The 19,237-nt window shown below is 39.7% G+C and overlaps 2 protein-coding genes across 16 annotated transcripts in view; one reads left to right on the forward strand and one right to left on the reverse strand.

The window, feature by feature from the left end:
* The window catches only part of CASK (calcium/calmodulin dependent serine protein kinase), a 355,071-nt gene that overhangs the window by 142,434 nt on the left and 193,400 nt on the right, over positions 1-19,237 (reverse strand). The window lies entirely within an intron of this gene.
* On the forward strand, positions 3,242-11,278 carry GPR34 (G protein-coupled receptor 34). The gene is made up of 3 exons (XM_040468999.1): positions 3,242-3,937; positions 4,437-4,530; positions 9,839-11,278. The coding sequence occupies exon 3, from the start codon at positions 9,918-9,920 to the stop codon at positions 11,058-11,060; it is 1,143 nt and encodes a 380-aa protein (XP_040324933.1). The 5' UTR covers positions 3,242-3,937; positions 4,437-4,530; positions 9,839-9,917; the 3' UTR covers positions 11,061-11,278.

Here is a 19,237-nt window from a genome sequence, read left to right on the forward strand (position 1 = left end):
GAGGGAGAGAATCGTAAGCAGGCTCCATGCTGTCAGCACAGAGCCTCATGGAGGGATCAATTTCACAAACTGTGAGATCATGACCTGAGCCAAAATCAAGAGTTGGATGCTCAACCTACTGAGCCACCCAGGCACTCCCCCCATCCCTATTTTAAAGTCACTTAAAAGAATTCTCCTTGTGGTTATGTTTTCAGTGTGTTATACAATGAGGCCAAGTTGTTTGACTACATTTGACTTGATTTGGTGTTGTGATTATATAAAACATGTACATCATTCCAAAATCAAAACTGTAAACAAGTTCCATTCAGAGAGGTCTAGCTTTTGTACCTTCTCCTTCCCCTTAATCTCTCCTTCCTCTTTTGCTAAGTATCTGCACTTGTTTTTTGTTTATCCTTCCATTGTTATCTTTTTTGAAAATAAGAAAATACATATAAGTATCAAAACTTTCACATAACAATATATCCGATAGCTGGCTCCATAGCAGTAGCAGATTTTCAGGGAGGTTTGTTTTTGTTTGGTCTTTGAGAGAGAGACATTTGTATGCTGATGGGAAAGGTACTGTGGAGGGGAAAAAATGACCCCAGAAGAAAGAAGGGACTTGTAGTGTGCAAGTAGGGAGAGGGGTTGGCCCCTGCACCAGTGAAGAAGCCAGGGTCTGGGAGCACCTGTAGATGCAAGCAGATGGGCATGTAGGAAGATGAGGAAGTTCTCTGAGTACTGTACTTCTGTTTTCTATTTACTTTGAAATAAAAGTGATCATTGGGCAGGACTGGGGCAGGAGAGGGGGTTGTTGGCACTTTGAGAAGAGGGAAGGTATGAAAAAGTACTTTCAAAGAACAGGAGAATGAACTGACTGAGGCAACGGTTGTCAAACGTCAGCATCAGAATCACACAGCTTTGCTGGCTTCCATGCCCAGAGTTATGGATTCATAAGGTCTGGGGTGAGGTCAAGAACATGCATTTCTAATGAGTTCTTGAGTGATGTTGATGCTACTGGTCTGGAAGCCATGTTCTGAGAACCACCACACTAAGGAAATACAGCAGGACTGGTGGCAACACAGGAGCCCACTTGAAGTTTGTGGTCATGAACGTGAAGAGAGACCCATCAACATGACTGCGTGTTTGTACCTAGTAGTCTTCATGTTAACCAGCAAGGTTCAGGTCTGGAGTAGGTGGTGGGCTGAACTTAACCAGGGTTGGGACTTAGATAAAGAGAAGATGGTGGTAATCAGTGATAGATGGTACCAGACAAATGTATCCATTTATTTATGCTTTTCTGTATATAAATAACTGGCTAAGATACCAACAAAGGAGGAAGAGGAAACAGAGACAGAAAGTAGAAAGCTCAGAATGAATAGGAAAAAGCTCATGTAAAGGAAGAACTAGAAAAAGATTACAGATCTTCCTCAATATACAATGGGGTTATGTCCTTATAAACCCATCATAAGTTGAAAATATCATTAAGTTGAGAGGTGCCTGGGTTGACTTGGTCGGATGGGCGTTCAACTTCAGCTCAGGTCATGATCTCACGGTTCGTGGGTTCGCACCAGGCTCTGTGATGACAGCTTGGAGCCTAGATCCTGCTTCAGATTTTGTGCCTCCCTCTCTCTCTGCCCTTCCCCCACTCACACTTTGTCTGTCTCTGTCTCTCTCTCTCTCAAAAACAAACATTAAAAGAAAAGAATATATCATAAGTTGAAAATGGCATTTAATACACCTAATCTCCCAAATCCCATAGTTTAGCCTAGCCTACTTTAAACATGCTCAGAACGCTTACGTTAGCCTCCAGTTGGGCAAACTCATCTATCACAAAGCATATTTTATAACAATGCGCTAAATATCTCATGTAATTTATTGAATACTATATCCAAAGCGAAAAAGAGAATGCTTGCATGGGTATACAATGGTTGTAAGCGTATCGGTTGTGGAGTCTCGAGACAGTATGGCCAACCAGGAGCTGCAGCTCACCGCCACTGCCGGCAACACTGCTGGCGCCACATATCGCTTGTCTGGGAAAAGATCAAAATTTGAAGTGCGGTTTCTGCTGAGCACGCATGGTTTTTGCACCACTGCAAAGCCGAAAAATCTGAAGTTGAACCACTGTAAGTTGGGGACCGTATGTGCACTGAAATCTGGTCATAGTAAGGCCACCAGGGCACTGAAGATGAAAACAGGGTTAGTATTTTGAAATGGGAGGCTTAGGTGTGGAAAGGTTGCTAGTATAATATAAAAAGATTTATGCTAGATTTAGTGAAATAGAATGCTAATAGATAAACACCTATTTAAGTCATAAAAAAAATTCTGCCAAAATATATTTGCATAGCCACGCTTACTGAAGCTTTATTCACAATAGCCAAGAGGTGGAAGCAACTCAAATGTCCACTGACAGATGCATGGATAAAGAAAATGCGAGAGATACACACATGCAATGGAACATTACTCAGCTTGAGAAAGAAGGCGGTCCTGTCACATGCTATGACATGGGGGAACCTCGAGAATATTATGCTAAACGAAAAAAGCCAGTCATAAAAGAATGAAATACAGTATCATTTCACTCAAATGAATGATCTATATTAGTGAAAATCATATAAAATAGAAAAGTAATTGCCAAGGGCAGGGAAAGGGAATTAGTATTTAGTGATGACAGAGTTTCAGTTTTGCATGATGAAAAGTTTCAGAGATCTGCTGCACAACAATATAAATATACTTAACAGTATTGGATTGTATGTTTAAAAATTGTTAAGATAGCAAGTTTAATATTACACTTTTTTTTTAACCGCACACACATGAAATTCCTGCCCGACCAACACAGTAATCTTCCTTCTCAGGAGTTCTAAGGGGGAAGTAAAAGCTACAAAGTATTTTCATTCTAGAATTTAAAAATATTCTGTCCAATGTGTTATAACAAAGCAAAAGCTCTGGAGAATACGGGTTCAGAAGCATGTAAGTACCCAGATATAATTAGAATGTTAGATAAAGCCCAGTGAGTTAAATGTTATTTAGCATAAGTAAAGCTGCACGGTGACAATTATGGGGAGGATAAAAACTAATCTTTCGTTTCAGATGACAACAAAAAAAGGGAAATGCCACGAAACTGCAAGGCCAGCAGTTACAGAGATAGACAGTCATTAAATATTGGATTGGGACCAAAACAAAAACTGCAGAATTCCTTCATTATTTTCTGTAGAAGATAGGAGATATGTCAATTTACTTGGGAGAGTCTGTCACAGTGATAAAAAGGGGAGAATACGATCCCAAATCTCATCTCGTCCAAAATTGTAAGACTGTTTTAGAAAATAAATCCAAGATCTTCAGGGTATGCATGAAAATACACTAAAATAATGTACAGGTCAAATAAAAGTTGAAAAAAAACTCAAAACTTAAAAAAAAAGAATAAAATAATTCGTTACTGATGTTAGGAGAATTCAATACGGGAACGCCATTTTCTGTGAATAGCTTAATTTCTAAAGTGAATCCTGAAAGAAACAGCAAATGCAATGCATATTATGCATCACTTATTAGGAAAAACAGAAAATGTGTATTTCTGCTTAGAATTCATAAAACTTCTTTATCTGGGGAGGATAAGGGAAAACTTCCTACAACTGCCAAGGTGAAAGGTATGCATAGAAAAAATCTTCTAAAGGAATGTTGACTGACCTTAAACATGAAGTTGCTGCATGCTGGTGGGCTGGCTTTTTTTTTTTTTTTCTTTGTTAACATTTCTACAAGGACTCAGAGGGGTATCATATCGAAAAAAGAAAGAAAAGGGGTGGTGGTGGTGGGGAAACAGCCTGATTACCACATGCAAATATATAAAAAGACAACCTCAACCAAGTGAACCACCACCGGATGGAGAACCCAGCTGACACATAAAGAAGAGTCTCTGTGTTTAGGGAAGCTTGGGGCTCTGCTCCTTTACTGCAAGAGAGCCTGAACTGTGAGTACTCGTTGATTTCAGTTATAGAAATGATCCATTATTTCAGTTAAAATTTGATTCTCTGAATATTAAAAGTGAAAGCGGCTTCGTGGTGACTAGGACCACTTTGCTTTCTGGAGCCCTGAGTAAGGTGCTCGAATGAGACCCCTGCCTTGGTTTGACTTAAAATGAGGCTGTCTTCTTAGTTACTTGAAGTACTTGAGGACACTGCAGGGACTGAAGCTCATCTATCGATGCGATCACACTGCTTTACACTGTCTTTTGCATTCTGCCATAAAGACCTGCAGAGCCACTTGAGTTGACTGAAAGTTATTTTCATAAGCAACCAATTTTATTTCCAATGTGGTAGAAGTGATCTATCACTTATTAACGTTATGGTTATGCTGACTCTCTAGTTTCAATGGTTGTACTTTACTGTTAAATTTATAGCAAAATCGAATGTACTACTAATTGTATTATTTCCTAAGCAACATGCTTTTGATTTTTATTCTGTATGCAGCAATTAGTGCAATTTTTTGAAGCATGGCCTGAGGGATCCGGTCACTATCAAGTCAAACTACAAACAGTGAAAGGTTGCTACTATTGCCAAATAGGTATGTATTTTAACAGAGCGATGTGATGTTTTCACAAACGTACCCAGAATGCATTTAAAAAGTTTTTGCTCGGATTGCCTGGCTGGCTCAGTCACAAGAGCATGCAACTCTTCATCTCAGGTTTGTGAGTTCGAGATCCATGTTGGGTGTAGAGATTACTTAAATAAATGCAAAATTAAAAAGAAAAGAAAAAGCTCTTGCTTATTCGAGGCCACCGCGGAATCCGTAGGGTGCTGCCCTCCAGTACAGAAGCTCCTACGTGAGCCAGATGAAGACTATCGGAAGGGGGTGGTGGTACCGGCTACAAATGCAGCACTAACACAGCATGGCAAGCTTCAGGATTTGTCAAGTAACAACACTTAAAAAACCTTTACCATCTACTATCAGGAAACCATTGTGACTTCAATATAGCACAGGAGTCTCAATGCCCACTGGGAAATTAGTCCACTATGTGAACACAGTGGTCTGTTTCTTGTCCTCACTGGCCATTCTTATCAAATAAGTAGTTTTTAATACATCAACAGATGGCCTTAAGAATAGTGAGTGACGGACACACTGAAAGGAGGCAAACATCAGCCATTAAGTGTAAAACAGAATCTAATCTGTTAATTTGTTAATAGATGACTAGACACTAGCCATCTAATACATGGTTCTAAATGATGGCTACTATTACTATTTAAACAAATGCATTGCTTTTGCTTTATTTTCTCTTTTTTTTTTAATGTTTATTTATTTTTGAGAGACAGAGAGCGCGAGCGGGGGAGGGGCAGAGAGAGAGACAGACAGACAGACAGACACAGAATCTGAAGCAGGCTCCAGGCTCCAAACTGTCAACACAGAGCCCAACATGGGGCTCGAACTCACAAGCCATGAGATGATAACCTGAGCCGAAGTCAAACGCTCAACCATCTGAGCCACCTAGGCGCCCAATTTATTTTCTCTTTTTTTAAAAAATGTTTACTTAGGGGCGCCTGGGTGGCGCAGTCGGTTAAGCGTCCGACTTCAGCCAGGTCACGATCTCACCCTCTGTGAGTTCGAGCCCCGCGTCGGGCTCTGGGCTGATGGCTCAGAGCCTGGAGCCTGTTTCCGATTCTGTGTCTCCCTCTCTCTCTGCCCCTCCCCCATTCATGCTCTGTCTCTCTCTGTCCCAAAAATAAATAAACGTTGAAAAAAAAAATGTTTACTTATTTTGAGAGACAGCAAGAGCATGCATGCATGCATGGGGAGGGGCAGAGAGAGAAAGAGAGAAAATCCCAAGCAGGCCCCCCCACTGTCATCGCAGAGCCCAGACGTGGGGCTCAATTCCATGAACTGTGAGATCATGACCTGAGTTGAAATCAAGAGCTGGACTCTCAATCAACTGAGCCATCCAGGCTCCCCTTACTTTATTTTCTTTAGGCTTGAAAATAAAGCAAAACCAGAAAGGTTTTTGTGCTAACAGCTTTCTAGAAACATCCTGATTATGGCTTTCAGGCCTAGAAGTAAGTTTGAAACTAAACATTCTGGTGAATGATTTGTGATTCTGTAAACTCTGGACTTCTTTACTTACTCTAATGGACAGGGCAAATGAAAAGATTAATACCTTTTTCCAAAAAAGTAAAGCTAGAAGGTATAGCCTCTTCTTAAAATTGCTAATGTGAGGGGCACCTGGCTGGCTCAGTCAGTAGAACATGTGACTTTTGATCTTGGGGTTGTGAGTTCAAGCCCCACCCTGGGTATAACGATTACTTAAAAAAATAAAATCTTTAAGGGGTGTCTGGCTGCTCAGTCGGTGGAACATATGACTCTTGATCTTGGGGTTGTGACTATGAGCCCCACAATGGGTGTAGTGATTACTTAAAAAAAAAAATCTTAAAAAAATTGCCAACGTGGATAATGTTGAAGGAATCATGTCTAAATACTGCTGACAGAACTCAGAATTAAAAAAGAAAATGCTGTTCATATGTGATCAGGAGGAGTGAGGTTTAGGGATCATGGACCCTAAAAGGTAGGCAGATCTGAGTCCCAGCTTGGGTACTGCCGTTTAAAGAATTGTGTGGTCATGAGTAAAGTTCACAACCTCTTGATTTCTTTCTCATTGTCTCTTTTGTAATACCTACCTCACAAGTTTAATATAAGGATTATGTACATGAATATAAATGTGCTTAACACACTGCCTGGTACACAGCAACTGCTAAATAAATATTAGTTAATGGGTCAGCCATCTAGCTCAAGGGTTCAATTCTCGATGCACATTAGAATCCCCTGAGGAGCTTTTAAAGGAAACCATTGCCTGGAGCCCATTCCAGATCAATTAAATCAGAAGATCTGGGGCTGGAGCCAGGGAGTGGTATCTTTAAAAAGCTCTCCAAGGGGTTCTAATATGCAGCTCAGGATTGAGAGCCACTGACAGTCTCTTCTATATCTCCAGGGTAAGGTGCCTACTTCCTTCAGCTCGCTCCTATAACATAATTTGGGCTTTTCTCCCCATGTGGTCTGTGGCAGTTTCTAAGTGTGATGTTAGGATGAAATGGCTGTATTCCAGTTCAGGACTAGTAGTGACAACCTTCAGGTTAGTGGTGACAATCTCCACTTAAGACATTCCATATCTGTGAATTCAATCAAAGAAGGGGGTTAGTTTTTGCTGTAGGCGCATCATACTACCAACCCAGCAACCTCGGTCAAATGCAATTTTCTTAATGCAGTCAAAGCTCTTCCTGTACTTGAACAGCTGATTTTGCGGTCCACATGTAGAACTCCACCTGCTTTTCTACTAAATTCCCTCTTTCATTCAGCAATATTTATTGTGCTAAGCACTTGCTACACAGAGGCAAACAAACAAAAAAAAGACTTGGTTCCCAATCCTAATGGAGTTTAAGATCTGGCATGGAAGAAGGAAAAAAAAAAAAAAAAGAACTACTTACAGATGAGTTTTTATAGGCATTTTGGCTATCTGAGCTCTTAAAGTCATGTCACTTGCCATCAAATTCCCTTTCATCAGTGGCCATGGGAGGTTTCTACCCAAGCTGCAGCAAGCTTCCCACCTAACCATACAATGCAAATTCCTCCTTTAGGCACCCTTTTCCTCTTCCTGGTAATCTAGATTGCATTATCGGCTTCCATTCTTCCTAGATTGCCCTTTCCTTTTAGAATTTCTGATCACCAGATACATGCATGTAAGTTTATAAACTTTGCTGAAATTGGTTCCTGCAGTTGAGACACAGGACAGACTAGACTGGGTCCGCCTGCCTCCCTCCCTCCACTGACCTGAACTGTGGAGGCAGGCTCTTCTTACCAGAGATAGATTACATAACTTCCTCTTCACCAGCCAGTTCTTCTTCCCTGGAATCAATTTTCCCTCTTTAGCAAAATTTTAAACTGGAATTTTACCCTCGACTATATGGTTTCTTCTTGATCAAATTATAGGTAGAATATTAAGAAAGGCTAAGTTCTTCCAAATGTATTTCTCTACGTACCATGTCACATCCAGAAGTTATTTTCATTCAATTCCACTTTACAATATAGCATTCAGAATTTGAATGTGCATGCCTACAAAAATGTTTCCTGAGAGCAGGATCTTGGACTTGTTCACTTTTGGTTTCCATGCAGTACTTAGCCGTGTATGAAATATTTACTAAAATGAGATTAGTCCAAAGGTGTTTTTATATATATAAATTTTAGAGAGAGAGAGAGTGTGTGAATGGGGGAGAGTGGGGGGGGGGGGGGAGAGAGAATGCATGTGCATGAGCAGGGGAGAGGGGCACAGGGAGAGAGAATCTTAAGCAGGCTCCATGCTCAGCTCAGAGCCTGATGCAGGGCTTGATTCCATGACCCTAGGACCATGACCTGAGCTGAGATCAAGAGTTTGAGGTTCAACCAACTGAGCCACTCAGGCATCCCCCAAAAGTGGTTTTTAAATTTTTTTTTAATTTTTTAAATGTTTATTTATTTTTGAGAGAGAGAGAGAGAGAGAGAGAGAGAGAGAGAGAGAGAGAGAGAGAAAGACACAGAATCCGAAGCAGGCTCCAGGCTCCTAGCTGTCAGCACAGAGCCTGACACAGGGCTTGAACTCACAAACTCAGTTCGTGACCAGAGCCGAAGTTGGATATTCAACTGACTGAGCGAGACACTCAGGCACCCAGGTGTTTTGTTTTTTTTAAAACTAATTTTCATTGAGTACTTTTATGTGCCCGGGGTTAAGTTCTTCATACACATTATGCATTTCTACAGATGAGAAACCTGAAGCTTAGAAAAGATGAATTGGTGTGACCAAGGTCACAGAGTTAGTCAGGTCTGATTTTGGTAACCTTGCTCGGAATGTCTTTGTGTTACACCTGCTAAGATGCTGCTGTAGAGAAATGGGGCAGTCACTCTGAGACCTCCTGGGACCCTCTCTTCATGTCTTCTAGCTCCTTATGATGGCCTCTCAGACTGAGGGCTTCATTGCACTCAATGCCCAGGAAGGAGCCAAGAATAGGTGGCGCTGCTAACATTCTCTGCTGCGGCAAACAAGTGGAATTCACACACACTCTTATAAGGTTCGAGCGACAGTTGCAAATGACCTAACCTGGGGCATAGTAAGCTGCAGTTAGTTGTTTCAGAATCTTGGAATGCACATCGTGCTTCCCATCTGTACTATCACTCTATGCTTCCGGGTCAGGAGACCGTCTGTCTCAACTAACTGGCAGCCTTTGCCACCCGGCTTGGTTTTGTTTGGCTACCTTGTTACAAGAGTCTGTCTGAGGGGGCAGGTGTTCTGCTCTCTTGGGTCTGCATAGCTCGCAGGCAAATGATTTTAATACGCCCAACTTGGTCTTAGCTTGAAAAGGAAGAAATTTAGGACTCTTTCTTCTATTCCCCCCCGGAATGGAAGACTGCCACAGTTTATGTCATATGCTGTGTGGCAATCCTTGCCCAAATGAACGGATACCAGACACAAGGGAAGAAGTTAAGGCAGGGAGCTGGGCAGGGGTCAGCAGTGGGCCCAGCTCACTCATGGCTGTAACTACCTTTCGGGAAATGGACCCTTATCTTTGAACAATATGAGCTGTCATTTCTCCATACGTCTGTCTCTATTCCCATAACAAACTCCATACGGCAAGTTAAATAAAACAAACCTTGAACATATACCACAGCCATAGGAAAGGTTAGAGCAGGACATTCCCTAAGACTCTAGTACACTTACTGCTTGAGCTGTGGTACCATGCTGCTGCTACATACATAGTGCAGATACTCAAAGTTTCTCCCATCTGAAAATATATCGCTTATTATTTGTGCTTAAAGAAACTTATTAAAATGGCAAATAACTCAATGCTGCTTTCCCTTGTAGGAAAATTCTGAAGATACCAAAGCTACACACAAGGAACACGTCATTTAGCACCTTCACTTTTTGATCCCTACACCAGACAATGAGAAGTCACGCCGTAACAATGCCAACCACTTCGGCCTACAGCTGGCCTTGGTCCTCTCAGGGAGTGAACTTTACAGCTAATCACAGCATCCCAACGCCACACACCATGTCAGGAACATCAGATACTGACTGTGTCATGGATGAGAAACTGCTCTCTAGCGTGTTAACAGTATCTTTCTCTGTTATTTTCATCATGGGACTGGTTGGAAACATAATCGCCCTCTATGTATTTCTGGGTATCCACCGCAAGAGAAACTCCATTCAGATTTACCTACTGAATGTAGCCATTGCAGATCTCTTACTGATCTTCTGCCTGCCTTTCCGCATAATGTATCACATTAACCAGAACAAGTGGACACTCAATATGATCCTTTGCAGGGCTGTGGGAACACTATTTTATATGAACATGTACATTAGCATTATTTTGCTTGGATTCATCAGTTTGGATCGCTACATAAAAATCAATCGGTCTATACAACAACGGAAGGCAGTAACAACCAAACAAAGTATTTATGTTTGCTGTATAGTATGGACAGTTGCTCTTGCTGGATTTCTAGCTATGATTATATTAGCCCCTAAGAAAGAAGGCCATGATTCCAATAATTCCACAATGTGCTTCCATTATAGAGAGAGGACGAATGCCAAGGGAGAAGCAATTTTTAACCTCATTCTTGTGGTAATGTTCTGGCTAATTTTCTTACTAATAATCCTTTCATATATTAAGATCGGCAAGAATCTACTGAGGATTTCTAAAAGGAGGTCCAAATTTCCCAACTCTGGTAAATATGCCACCACAGCTCGGAATTCCTTTATTGTACTCATCATTTTTACTATATGTTTTGTTCCATATCATGCCTTCCGATTTGTCTATATTTTTTCACAGCTAAACAATCCACCTTGCTATTGGAAGGAAATAGTTCACAAAACCAACGAGATCATGCTGGTCTTCTCGTCTTTCAATAGTTGCTTAGACCCAGTCATGTATTTCCTGATGTCCAGTAACATCCGCAAAATAATGTGCCAGCTTCTTTCTAGACGCTTTCAAGGGGAAGCGAGCAGAAGTGAAAGCACGTCAGAATTTAAACCAGGGTACTCCCTGCATGATACATCTGCTGCAGCTAAAATTCAGTCTCCTTCTTAAATCACTTGAAGTAAACACATTAAAAAGAATGAGAAAATACAACATCTTAATACTTTGAAGAACTAAAACCTATGAAACAAAGCTCTAGCATTTGCAAAGCTCAGATCTGCTCAAAGCTTGTTGCATATTTGTGATATTTCATTTGCTTAGTTGTAAAATATTTCAAGGGCAAGAGAAGCTTATACTCATCACTAGATTTTAAATCTGTATGTAAAATCTTTTTATAGAGTTAAGTCAAATTTGTAGTTTTAACAACAGAATTAAAATATCATACTTTCTCAAGTCACTAAAGTAGTTACTCAAAATTAAGCACTTAATATTAGAGTGTGTTTCAAAGGTAAATGATTTGGAGGCACGTGGATGGCTCAGTCAGTTAAACGTCTGGTCACGATTTATTTTGAGAGAGAGACAGAGTGCACAAGTGGGGAAGGGGGGAGGAAGAGAATCCCCCCTTCCCCACTTGTGCACTCTGTCTCTCTCTCTCTCAAAATAAATAAAGTTTTTTTAAAAAAGATAAATGATTTGAGGACCAACAACATGTCAGAAAATATGTTCTTTGTCATTTAAAAAGCCTGTATAATTTGCTAGTGTATTCATTTATGCCTGAACCTCCATAATAGATGACATAATAAAATTCTACTTAAAAATTAAAAACATTTATTATCTATCACTGCTTAGATAAAATAGAATTTAAATACTGTACAATAAAATCAAAGAACAGATAAGCTAAGAATTTGATAGCCTAGCAATAGGACTTAAACCCCCACCTTCCTTAAAGCAGATTTATGAATGACTCTGCCATCTTGGGCCACACTTTACTGGAGTAAAATTGAAGATATGCACACCTTATGATCCATCAAGTCTGCTACTAGGTATACATTGGACAGAACGACTCAAGCATGTTCACAAAAAAACATACATAATCATGCTCAGTGAACTACTAGTTCATAACATCAAAAGCTTGGAAACGACCTAAGTTGAGTATGCATCAGCAAAGCAATGGAGAAATACACTGTGGCTTATTCACAAAAGGGAGTATTACCCAGTGCTTCAAGGAACTACACCTGCATGCATCAACATGGAGAATCAACAAAAAACAATGTTGAATAAAAAACACCCTCCCCAGACCCCAACTGCAAAAAGGGTATATACCATGTGAAATCATTTATGTAAAACACAAAAACACATAAAATACCACATTATTTATGGATCTATAGATACGTAACAACAAAATGTGCATAATATACACAACATAACACACCAACTTAAGGTTAATGGTTGCAGCTGGAGAGATTTGAAGCCAACATGGCAAAATGTTAATGTCTGTTAAGCCTCTGTGATAGTACTTGGGTATCTGTCATATTATTTTTGGCATATTGCTGAGTGTTTGAAATATTTTATAAGAAAACAAAATTATAGATTAGAATTAAAGGAAGCAAGTTCTGAAATTTTCGTGTATGCTCAAAACTAACTGGAGACTAAGCTCCAAGAGAAAGGGGTCTTATTTATCAAAAGGGCTCCTGGGAGATTAGTGTTTTGCAAGCCACACTGAGAGGTATCTGCTGAATAAATGAATGAGTGGATGAATGAGACAAGGAGGGAGGGAAGGGGTGCTTAACAGAATTGAAAATGTGGGTGTATTTCGTTTTTTTCTTGTTTGGTGTATCTGGATATAACTGCACAGAGCATCATACAATTGGAATCAGGAGATGTCATTAAAGGAAGCATTCTTAAAAGTTTGTCCAGCATGTGTTCAGTTTTTTTGGTCACACATAGAATCAGAATGCTATTGAGTAAATATGTAAAAGCCTGTTATGACAAACTCCAAAGATCCATTCATAAGTTTGTCACAGAGTATGAGAATTTCTTATAGTTAGAATAATTCTTCAAACTTCAGGTGGGCTGCTCGTTGAGAAATCAGTATTAAAGAGTATGAAGAATTTTGTTAGGGTTGAATTTAAATAAAAAACCCACTTTTTTTTATTTTTTATTCATTTTTTGAGAGAAAGAGACACAACGTTTGAGTGGGGAAGAGGCAGAGACAGGGAGACACAGAATCCAAAGCAGGCTCCCGGCTCTGAGCTGTCAGCAGAGCCCGACACAGGGCTCGAACTCACAAACCGTGAGATCATGACCTGAGCCGAAGTTGGATGCTCAACCAACTGAGCCACCCAGGTGCCCCGAATAGAATTTTTTTTTTTTAATGTTATTTGAGAGAGAGAGAGAGAGAGAGAGAGAGAGAGAGAGAGAGAGAGGAAGGGGGAGGGAGAGGGAGGGAGGGAGGGACAGAGAGAGGGGAGATACAGAAACAGAAGCAGGCTCTAGGCTCCAAGCTGTCAGCACAGAGGCCGACATGGGGCTTGAACTCACAAACCATGAGATCATGACCTGAGCTGAAGCTGGATGCTTAACTTACTGAGCCACCCAGGTGCCCGCCTCATGGGTTGAATAAGTTTTAATGGGATTTGCCTTGTATACAATTAGTGCACAGCCATATTTCGATAAGTACACACAACTGATTGAATAAAGAACAGGTCAAAGTGGAATTATATTTAAGAAACAAGAAACATTTGAGAAAATTGAAATTTGCAGAAAAATTAGCTCAGAAAAAACTTGTATTACTTGGCTCTGACATTATTAGCAAATACCACCAAACTGAAATTCAGCATTTCTGTTTGTATGGTTTTAAAATATGACAGTATGAATTTCCCCTCATGTTCTCAAAGTTAAAAAAATTTTCTTTTACATTACTAGTAAGCATTTTATACCCCTTCATGCCTCTATTGTAAACATACAGTTTGGATGCTTAAATCACATTACTATTAGTTTTATGAACATTAAAAGAAATATAAATACACTCATAGTTCTAGAAGCTGTCTCATTATTTATATTAAATGAGATGATCCCTATACAAAGTCCTGTACAATGGCATTCTTAAAAAAAAATGGAAAATTACAACACTGAATTAATTTGTGGTATAATATTTTCAGTAAAATAAATTTTGATAAAAGTCAATCTGTGCATAAGCTTATAACAGATTTTGTTTATTGATAGAAGTTTCACTAATAATATGCCTTATAGTAAACTGAATCCTGAGAATGTTTGTAAATTTTTAGAAAAACATGCTACTGGCTTACCAAATTTAAGGCTATTTATTATATATAATCTTTTATTTCTTACTGAGCATTAGTGTTTGCAAGCAGGAAGCACTTGTCCCTACCTCCCCCAACCCAAGGTTTAGCTCTAGAAGCATACAGAAAAAGGAAATTCTGAGGTATATACATATCCTCACCTTGCAAAAGATATTCAGAACAAGTTTCTAAATAGCATCTCACATATGCAAAACTAAACAAGGGCAAACTTAACTGCCTGGCTGCCACACTGAGGCCTAAATGCTGAGTGTTGCTATTCATTTTGGAAAAGTATTCCGTGCAGAGCTGGGTTTGATGATGGTTGAATTTCTAAGATCAGGTCAACAGAAAAAGGAAATTTTGTTCAAGTACAGAAGGCTTTATTTTCAACTTCTTTTAAAATGGATTCTTCAGTCCTGCTGATATAAAAGTAGAACTAAGATAATTACAACTCTGTGAAGCAAAGCCTTACTGAAAGTTACCCGCAAGAGCAAAACAACATGAAATAGAGTTCTCTCCAAAGGCAACCTGGATTTTGCAGAAACATGTTAACAGGCTATTTTTTAGGTTTTTGAAATATGAATGGAAACTTATTTGGCCAGATATTAAAATGCATTCATGTCGTTCAATAAGAAGAGCACTGTGCAGCAGGTCCAAGGGTACGCTTATCAGTGGAACAGAATCCACATCTCTAAGCAGACCCTTGATGATACAGGAGTAGATTATATGACATAATTAATGGCTCTCACAAGAGAAGGGGCAGGGATAATCAGAGGGCGGCCAAAGATTCTGGTATTCAAGATGCGCTAGAATTGTCCAAAGTGGGGTTAAGAGGATTTCTGAAAAGCTTCCTGAGTGACTGTGATACACTTTCCTCCCTCAGGGAGAACCACTGCAAATAAAGGAAACATCACGAAGGGCACAGGGGAAGGAAGGGATGGGTTAATAAATAGTGCTGTGCTTATTTAAAATCAAAAGTCAGTTTACAGCCTCGCCTCATTCCACACCAAAAACTGTAAGTGGATTAGACTGTCAGATGTAAATAATGAAATCAATAAAAGATTTAAAAATATGTAAGTGACTAACTCATCTGTGGATGGGAAAGAACCTTCTATTAACAAAATGAGAAATAACTATAGGGAAAATGCACACTTCTAACAAATAACTCACTGGCTTTCTATTTTTTTGATCAAACCCCACAAACTAATATAAAAGCAAAAGCACAAAGTGGGAGAAATACTCACAACAGATGATGACATCTACTTAGGAGAGCCTCTTATGTCAGGCACCAACAGACAACACAACTTGCAAAGAAACTTCTATTTTTGATCAGAAGAAAGCATTCAAAACTCAGAATGTACCCTGAACTATCAACTGAGATAGAAACGAAGGCACACTCTCACGCTGGATGATGCAATGTCTTTTTTCATGGCTATATGGCCCAGTTGAGAACACACACCAGTAAATGGCTGTTGCAGTGCCTCAATGCAGTCTGGTTTGCAGATGAAGATATGAGGGGGCTGGCTGGCTGGTGGTAACAACAGATTCAGAGCTGGAAAGGAAGTGCTAGGTTTGTCCTAAACTTCTGCGATGCCTCTTATTTCCCCCCTCTCAAGTTCACATGCAAGAAAATGAGAAGCAAAGTAAGACATGTTTATGTGCCCTCTACTATGCTAAGTGCTGGACACACATTATCATCTTATCTCTACCGCAGTCATGTAAGTAAAACGGTCTTTGACATATGACGGGATGTTAGTTAGTAGACTTCTACTCCATAGACATGGTCTCTGCTAAGACAATGCTTTTTGTTTTCATTTCATTCTGCCCAAGCACAATGGCTAACTACTGAGATGTCTTAAAAAAACAAACCAACCATAAACTGGCAACATGTATTTGGGGCAAATAATTCTGTTTATCACTCATCAGAACTGTGTGATGTCAAAAGCCAAAATCTTAAAGACTGGTTTTCTAGCTATGGCACATTTGCACACTCTGTGAAAGCTCTGCCTGAAACATGGACAATAATCTAGTAAAAAAGCATAAAGTTTGGGGAAAATAATCGAATTTTAGACCATCTCACCCTTACTAATTTTGCTTCTGCTTAAGAGTGCATGAAGAACTATCATAACATGAGATTTGAAAAATGTTTTTTGTTTTGTTTTTTAAGTAGGCTTCATGCCCAGCACGGAACCCAAAACAGGGTTTGAACTCATGACCTTGAGATCAAGACCTGAGCTGAGATCAAAAGTCGGCCACTTACTGGACTGAGCCACCCAAACATCCTGGATAAAGGTTTCTAATTGTGTTTTGAATACAGGTGTGGCTGATGCATAGAATCTCTTTTTGCTTTAGTAAGTCATACAATTATTTCAGGATTAACAGTTAAGTGCTACGGTTATATTCTGGCTTGATCATTCCATGTATCTTTTTTTTTTTTTTTTTTTTTAGTTCTAAAACATTTCAAACATACAAAAAAACATAACAAGCAGCAAGCAGCCATCACCCAAATTTAACAGATGTTGACACTTGTCCTATTTCTTAACTGTTCTCTTGTACCCATACATAACCCCAAAAGCTAGCTTCACTAAAGCTCATCTTGAGGTAGCCTCTTTCCTGAAGTTACAACGTATCATTCTGATGTGTATCTGTATACTTTTGTCACATAGGCATGTATAACAATAAGCATTAGATTTGTTATTAAACTTTATACAAATAGTATGTTATCACTACACCTCTTTATAACTTTTTCACTCAATTTATGTTTATGTTGATACATGTAGGCCTCATTTATTCATTTCACTGATACACAGTATTTTACTGTGGGAACAAACAATAGTTCAGTTCAATTCTCCATTTTACCTAACAATGGGCCCTTAGGTGGTTTCCACTTTTTCGCTATGAGAAACCAGGGTTAAGTGAAGTCTTTTATATGCTCTGTGCACAAGTGTGGAATTTCTCTATGGTTCACACCTAGAAGTAGAAATGCTTGGTTGTAAGGGTATGCACATCCTCAATTTATCTCTGTTGTGACAAACTGCTCTCCAAAGGTATTTTACCAATTTGTATACCTCTCCCACCACTAGCAAGATATGAGTTCTTGTTTCCCAATACTTAGTTTTGTCAGATTTACTAACTTTTGTCTGTCTGGTAGGTGTGAATGGTATCTCCCTGTGGTTTTAATTCGTGCTTGCCTGATTACAAATGAAATGGAACATCATCTCATGCTTCCCCCTTCCCCCCATTCAGGTTTCTTCTTGGGTAAATGGCCTGGTTCATGTCTATGCCTCTCCCCTTTTACCCCTTAGTTAGTTGCTTATCTTTTACTCTTTCAAATTGTTGAAATACCTCTTTACATATTCTGGATACTAATCTTTTGTTGTTTACGTGGGTTGTAAATCACTTGTATTTGCATGGGCCTTACCTTGTCCTTTGTTTATGGTTTCTTTTGCCAGACATCACAAAGTTAAGATGTTTTTCTCTTTTGCTTTAAAGAAACTTGCTAATAAAAAATCTAGATGAACCCTGGCCCTTTGATATACATCTCTCAAAAATCATGCTAAGGAATTTGCAGAGGAAATTATAATTAGCCTGGCATTACAGTCATAAACAGAGTCCAAATGAGGCACCCTGAGAACACAGAAATCTTTTCTGAGAGTTAAACTACAAAATGCAAACATCTGAGCATAGATATGCAAATGATTTGAAAGCCTAGAAAGTCTCCTAGGCCAGGGAGTGACCTTTAAATGTATTAACATAGAAGATGTTGGTTCTGACCATCCAAACAGAGTCCCAGAGAGGAGTCTTGAACAATGCAGCAGTATCATCATCCCATCAGTAAGGCCCTGGCAGGGATGATGGTGGGGCTGGATCCAATAGGTCTTCTTGGCCCAGTGACATTAAAAAGTAATAAATAATAGAACCGAGAGTCACTGTAACAGCCAGGTTAGAAAGTTGGCTGTTGCAGCCAGACTGCCCTAGTTCAATTTCTGGCTCCACCACTTACTATGCAACCTTGGGCAAACTCTCTTTCTTCTACTGAGAAAACAAGGAGTACCTAACTCATAGTGTTGTTATGAGGACTGAGTGAGTTAATAAATCTACCTGGTCAGGAGGAAACATTCAATATGTCATCCAAATACTCAAATGGCCAGAAGCTGAAGGTGAACATCATAACTCAGAAGGTATACAGTGGAAGCTGATCTGGATCAAATGAGGTGGGGGGAAGAAACTCACAAAGGGTAATCATTTAACTTCAGATTTCAATAACAACAGCAACGTCCAGGACAAGAGTGGCGACAGACTGGTATTGCGCTAGTCAGAACCATACTCTGAATGTTGAACAAATAGAAGAGGACAGTGAGGGCACCTTGCAGGATCCCAGAAAACCAGGTGAACAAATGAGATTATGTTGCCTTAAAGCAGAAGACTAAAGGAAAGATGTTAGAGCAACAACATGTGTGTGTAGCTTCAGGGAGCAAGCTGAAATAGGATTAGCGAAGGATGGGATTTGTAAGCAGCGTGTTTCTCCAGATTGTAAGACAGGGTTTTCTAATAATTACAGATCTCACAAAGAATAGAAAGCCAGTGAGTTATTTGTTAGAAGTGTTTCAATATAGTTTGGATCCCCAGCAGGCTGGGAAGGTAGCAGAGAATTTTAAGTATTTAATGAAGTTTGGATTAGATGTTCTTCAGATCCCCTTATTTAAAACAAAATTTTTAATGTTTATTATTTATTTTAAGAGAGAGAGAGAGAGAGAGCAGGGGAGGAACACAGAGAGAGGGAGACGCAGAATCGGAAGCAGGCTCCAGGCTCAGAGCTGTCAGCACCGAGCCCAACGTGGGGCTTGAACTCACGAACCGCGAGATCATGACCTGAGCCGAAGTCGGCGCTTAACCAACTAAGCCACCCAGGCATCCCTAGATCCCTTTAATAGAAGTTTTGGGTCTTACAGAACATTAACTGCCTGCGTGGCAAGCAGGGGCCACCTGCGATCTAGCTGTGCCATATGTGCCACTACAGTAACGTCGTTGGGGCTACTCAGATGT

The sequence above is a fragment of the Herpailurus yagouaroundi genome, unplaced genomic scaffold (assembly GCF_014898765.1).
Source record: "Herpailurus yagouaroundi ecotype Mexico unplaced genomic scaffold, PumYag 67793, whole genome shotgun sequence".
NCBI classification, from domain to species: Eukaryota; Metazoa; Chordata; class Mammalia; order Carnivora; family Felidae; genus Herpailurus; species Herpailurus yagouaroundi.